The sequence below is a fragment of the Panthera onca genome, chromosome D4 (genome assembly GCF_046562875.1).
Source record: "Panthera onca isolate mPanOnc1 chromosome D4, mPanOnc1 haplotype 2, whole genome shotgun sequence".
Lineage (NCBI taxonomy): Eukaryota > Metazoa > Chordata > Mammalia > Carnivora > Felidae > Panthera > Panthera onca.
In genome coordinates, this window is record NC_138351.1 from 57,513,278 (window position 1) to 57,518,910 (window position 5,633).

The 5,633-nt window shown below is 48.8% G+C and overlaps 1 protein-coding gene across 1 annotated transcript; it reads left to right on the forward strand.

Moving 5' to 3' along the window:
* The first annotated feature begins 1,270 nt into the window (after window positions 1-1,270).
* Window positions 1,271-5,415, forward strand: SPATA31G1 (SPATA31 subfamily G member 1). The gene is made up of 2 exons (XM_060609392.3): window positions 1,271-1,501; window positions 1,905-5,415. The coding sequence occupies exons 1-2, from the start codon at window positions 1,271-1,273 to the stop codon at window positions 5,349-5,351; spliced, it is 3,678 nt and encodes a 1,225-aa protein (XP_060465375.3). The 3' UTR covers window positions 5,352-5,415.
* Window positions 5,416-5,633: the final 218 nt, after the last annotated feature.

The following is a 5,633-nucleotide window of genomic DNA, read 5'->3' on the forward strand; positions in this document are numbered from 1 at the left end:
TGACTGTTTGCCATACACACACATGCACACACTGAAATGGGACCTACATTAGTGCAGACTCTGTCCTATTTCTATCTCCTCAAAACTGAGCACAATACCTGATCTATAGTAAGCACTCATTAAATACATGTTGAATGAATGAATGAATGAATCTAGTCCAACTCATGATACCTATGGGAGAAATCTTTCTTGCCCAAAATCACATAGCCTATCAGTGACATGATCTTAGAGAACCCGTCTCTTTAATTTCAGCTCCATACTCTTTCTTCGAGACTAAGCTGGCCTTTGATGGGGGTGGGATGAAAAGAGAGGCATTAAATTGTACTGAGATGGCAGAGATTAAAGTTTGGCCTTAAAAGAAAGAAATGATGTGTGGGGTACCTGGTGGCACAGTTAAACATCCGACTCTTGATTTCAGCTCAAGTCATGATCTCACAGTTCATGAAATCAAGCTCTGCCATTGGGCTCTGTGCTGACAGTGTGTAATTTGCTTGGGATTCTCTCTCCCTCTCTCTCTCTCTCTGCCCTTCCCCTGCTTCCTTTCTCCTTCAAAATAAATAAACTTAATTTTTTAAATAAAAATAAAAAAATAAAAGAAAGAGTTGACGTGGAACACAGTACTGGCTTTAAGAGAAAGAGGGGCAAATGAAGAAAAATGGTCAAGAGCATTTGATCTGGCATCCTTAACATAAATGCTTGCCAAAAAGATCTCAAACAACCTAAAGTCAAATAAGACAGTTCATAGCTGACATGAGAGTAAGAGTGGAGGGGGGGGCGGGGAGGACAGACTTGATATATTAAAGATAGAACATGGCTTGTAATCAGAAACCTTATAAGAAATAAATTTTAATATAACATATACTATGTACTATCCTAATCATATGAATTTATTCATTTAACCTTCAAAACAACCCTATGTGGTAAGGAATAATATCATCCCCATTTTACAGGTGAGGAAACTGAGGCACTAGAAGATTTAAATAGTTTGAGATTTCACAAATAGGAAGTGGCAGAACCAGGATTTGAATAAGGCAGTTTGATGTTAGAATCTATGTCCTAATGACAAGGCCTGAAGCATAATTCTGGCACTGGAAATCAAGACAAAAAGGAATCACTCAGGTTTCACTGTCACAAAGTACTAGTTGCCTGGTAGAGGCAATTTTTTGGCTCTAAATTCAGGGAAAATGCTGTTAGGCATGGGGGGGATGGGAGTTCTTTGTTCTGTGATGCAGTGATGACCTCAGGGTAAACTGCCACTAGGTGGAGGAAAATGGAATGGTGGATAGAAGGCCTGCTTGGGGCTGAAGGGAACATGGAGCTTCTCTGGGGCCAGTTGACCCATGCCCTGGCTTGTAGACACTGTGGCAGCAACTGCCTCCAGAGCCCAGGGAATCTGGTGACACTATTCTTATTCATGATTTGGCAGATCCAGAGATGGTGGCAGCTTGGGAGGTGGCGACAGTTTCAACTGTGGTACTCTGGAGACATGATGCAAGGCAAGGTGGGTGACATGGATGTGCAGCTGGGTGAATGACTCTTGACACCACATGTGAGTTCAGGTGAAAAATCATTGACATGGATGTAAGCACAAGTGAATGACTGACTGACTATAAGCCTTAAATGTGAGGCTGGATGGATGACCATTATTAACACCAGATTTGAAGCCAGGTGGGTGATTACTGACCCTAGATGTACAGTTATGTAAGGGAATGCTGATCTCCAAATATGGGCTAGGTAATGGCCATTAACACCAGATAGGTAAGTGACTATTGACCACAGATGTGGGGCCAAGTAAGTAACTTCCCTCTGGATGTGGAACAGAGATTGAGGGCTTCACGCCTGAAGCCAGAGCCTTGGGTCTCTGAAAAGGCTTCATGCCTGAAGTATCTTTCTCCATTCCTCAGAGCCTACCACTTCTGTACCGTGTGACTTTCCTTGATCACCTGTGGAAGCAGAAGTCAGAGGAGGAAGAAGAGGAGGCATCTCTGGATCCACTGAAGCCATGTTCTTTTCCCAAAGAAGCTCCCATTGGAGGGCAAGCCACCACAGTCCCATGTCAACAATCCTGCAGTTCTCAGGGCCTCCACAAAGCCTCAGAGGCACCAAAGCAAGTACATACACAGACCCCAAGCCCTTCCAGATCCTTCCCCACATTTCAGATCCTGACCAACTTGCCTGTGAGGCACAAAACAGCAACAGGAAGTTATCTACATCAGAGAAAAAGCCAGCTCTTCTGGGGTCTCCCCTCTCTGCACAGTGAGTCGTTGGAGGCCATCTTCCTGAGCTCAGGTGGCCCCTCTCCCCTAAAGTTGTCTACCGGCCCTTCTGTTTTCTTCAACCAGCTTGCCTTCCTGACTAGGTCCAACCTGCTGCTTCCCCAGTACTGCTTCCCAACTCAGCCACCTACTCATGAAATCCATACTAGAGATCTGGAAGGGATGGCCCTCAATCCTCAGCAACTTCCTCCTCTATCATCCCCTTCTGTCCCATCATCACCACTCCATCTTCAGTCCTTTCCCATGGACCACAAGGGAGTCCTATCTGGTGCTAAGGCATATCCACAGTGGCTTATGCAGCAGAGTGAGGTCCCTTGGGTCTCTGAGGATCAAGCCCTGCACCTACAGCCTAAACTCCAAAGAACCAGACCCTCCAAGCTTTCCCCACCATCTGAGGTCTGGTGGAGTATGCCACGGGATCCCAGCCTCCAACAACACATTCTAGATTCACTCTCTGCCTCTCTGCTATATCCTTCTAGCCTTCTGGCAGTCCTGACAAGGTTTGAGGCCCCATGGAGGACTATGGGGCAAAATGAGGCTCCCAAAGCCCCTGTCCCAGCAATGCCAGCTCCCAGCCCAACTCCAGCCTCCCTGCCAGAACTTCAAGAAGTCGGCCCTACAGAAGAGCTGCCTGGATCTAAGGCCCTCTGGGAAACTACAAGGCAAAGACAGTATCCTCAGATCTCTGAGCCTTCAATCCTGGTCCCTTGCCAATCTGTAGATCCCATGACAGAGCCTCAAGGAACTAGCCCCCTGGGAGTTCCACCTGGATCTAAGACTCAGTGGAGAACCATAGGACATAGAGAGAGTCCTCAAGCCTTTGAGCCTCCAATGCCAGCTCCCTGCCAACCCCCAGATTCTCTGTCAGAATTCCAGAAAGTCATCCCTGAAGGACTTTCTGCACCTAGGGACTTCTGGGGAACCATAAGTCAGAGAGAGAGTTCTCAGACCTCTAGGTCTCCAATGCCATGCCCCTGCCATCCCCTAGATCCTCTGCTAGAACTCCAGGGAGGCAGTTCTCTGGGTGATCCATCTGGATATAAGCTCCAGGGAAGACACAGACAAGATTCAGGAAACGTTTGGGCCTTTAAGTCTCCAGCCTTGGACCTCAACCCAGAGCTCTATGCAACTAGTCCTGCATGTGTCCCACCAAGATCTCACACTCCATGGCAGGACAGGCAGAGCAGAGAACATCTTTGGATCTCTGCAGACCCAGTTTCTTCTACCAGTCTTCCCTCATCCTCTCTGAGTCCCCAGGGAGTCTTGTCTGAGTACAAAGCCATGTGGGAGACCAAGGGACAAAGAAAGAACCTCTGGACCTCTGAGTCCCCAGCCCCTGCCCATAGCCCATCTCTAGCTCCCATTCTAGAACTCCACAGAATCAATCCTAGGGGAGGCCTCACTAGATCAGAAACTGCATGGAAAGACATTGAGTATTCTAGGAATTCCTGGGCTTCTGAGCCCCCATCTCTAGCCCTCAGCTCACCTCCAGCTCTTACAATGGAGCCCCTCAGAGGTAGCCCCCTGGGGGTCCTGTTTGATTCTGAGGCTACATGTGGGGACATAAAAAGGAGAAAGAACTCCTGGACCTCTGAGATCCCGGCTCGCAGCTTACCTCAAGACCCACATGGAGTCAGATCCTTGGGAGCCCTGTCTGACTCTGAGCCTATTGTGGAGGATAAGGAGAAGAAAAAGATCTGTTGTATTCCTGTGTCCCCACTGTGGATTCCCAGCCCACCTCCAAACTCTATGTCAAAGTCTCCCATAAGTGAGCCTACTGGAGACCAATATACCTGTAAGCCTAAAGGGGAAGCTGTGGAGCAGAGAGACAACTGCTGGGCCACTGAGCTCCCAGCCCCAACTACCAACTCAGTCTCTGCTCCTCTACCAGATCTACATACTGACCTTGAGTTTGTGTGGAAGAATGTGCAACCAAGAGGTATCCCCCAGGGGTCCAACCCTCCAGCAGTGGATCCCCTAGAGCCAATACCCTGGCCTTCCACCTTAGGTAAAACTCTGAAAACTGAGCCCAACCAGCTTGATCTACCTAAGAAAGAGCTCTTCCCAGGGGCTAAAGTAGAAACTCCATCCTTCCAGGGAGGGGCTGTCCCAGAGGTGCCCACCCACTCTGGGATCCAGTCCTGGCACTGGAGTAGAGAGTTGGAACTCAGGCTGAAAAAACTACAGCAAAGCCCTGCTTTCAGATCCCCTGACCCAAGTCATTCATCTGGCAACTCCACTGCCCTAAGCTCCACAACTTTAGGCACCTGGAGACTCTCTTCCTGTCCCCCACAGCAGATTCATCCCTCTAATTTGTGCCCCCACTCTTCAAGCTGTCATCCCCCAAAAGTTCAGAGCACAGTAACTCAACCTATTCAGGTCTCCCATTGTTACCACTCCCACTCCTCTTCCCAGCCTCAGCCACAAGAGTCTAGCAGGGCAGAACAAGGGTCTCAGAGAGAAGAAAGAATGAAAGTGAAGATGGTGGCCCAGATCTCATCCCAAGAGCCACGTATTCTCATGGAGGCTGGTGAGAACTGCCCAGGCCTGGGCGAGCCCTCAAACCCTAAGGTCCCAGCCTCAGGCAAAAGAAACAAGGCTTCAGCCCTATCTTCAGCCAAGAGAGAGAGTCCCAGGAAACCCAAAGCAGGAGACCACAGAGGAAGGGATGTAAGACTGGAGTCATCCACAGTTATAGGGAAGAGCCACCCAGCCCAGGTTGGAAGAGTAAAGGAAGCCTCTTTAAGCAGACTTTCCCAAAGATCTCAGCACAAGGACCAGAGCTCTCAACACACTGCTGCTCTCCCTCAGCAGCTTCACTCTAAGGCAGCAGGTCCCCAAATTCATCAAGGGGCAGGGCTGGGAGCTGGTGACATCTTGACCCCTCAACACTCTAAGCACTGCCCCTGGGCCCATATGGAAAAGCATCTCTCCTCCCCCACACCTCAGGTTCCCCTTACGAGGGGTCTCCCAAGAATGTTAGCCAAGTTTCTAGGTACCCATGGCCCCTGCCCACCAAATCCAATAAGCAAAGGAAAGGCTGGTAGCACTGGCACCCAATACCACAAGACCTAAAGCCAAACCAGTTGTGGGGTAGGGAGACAGAGGAAATCCTAATAAACTAGGTGAACTAGATAAATTCCACTCATGTCGTCTTTGGAGTTTGGCAGACTGGGAATGTCAGTTCCTTATTAACTTCTACTATAGCTATATTCCATCAGGATTTTGTAGGCTTAACTTCTCAAGCCCTTCACAGATGATCATCCTGGAATCCACACATCCCTGTTCTACAGGGTAAGCCTGTAAGGAGACCAGGGGAACACAGTCCAATGTTGCTCTTGAGAAAAACTTCACATC

Coding starts and splice junctions, on each gene's coding strand:
- SPATA31G1 (XM_060609392.3), top strand. CDS start 1,271: ATGGAATGGTGGATAGAAGGCCTGCTTGGGGCTGAAGGGAACATGGAG. Junction 1,502..1,904: donor GAGACATGATGCAAGGCAAG/GTGGGTGACATG, acceptor TCCATTCCTCAG/AGCCTACCACTTCTGTACCG.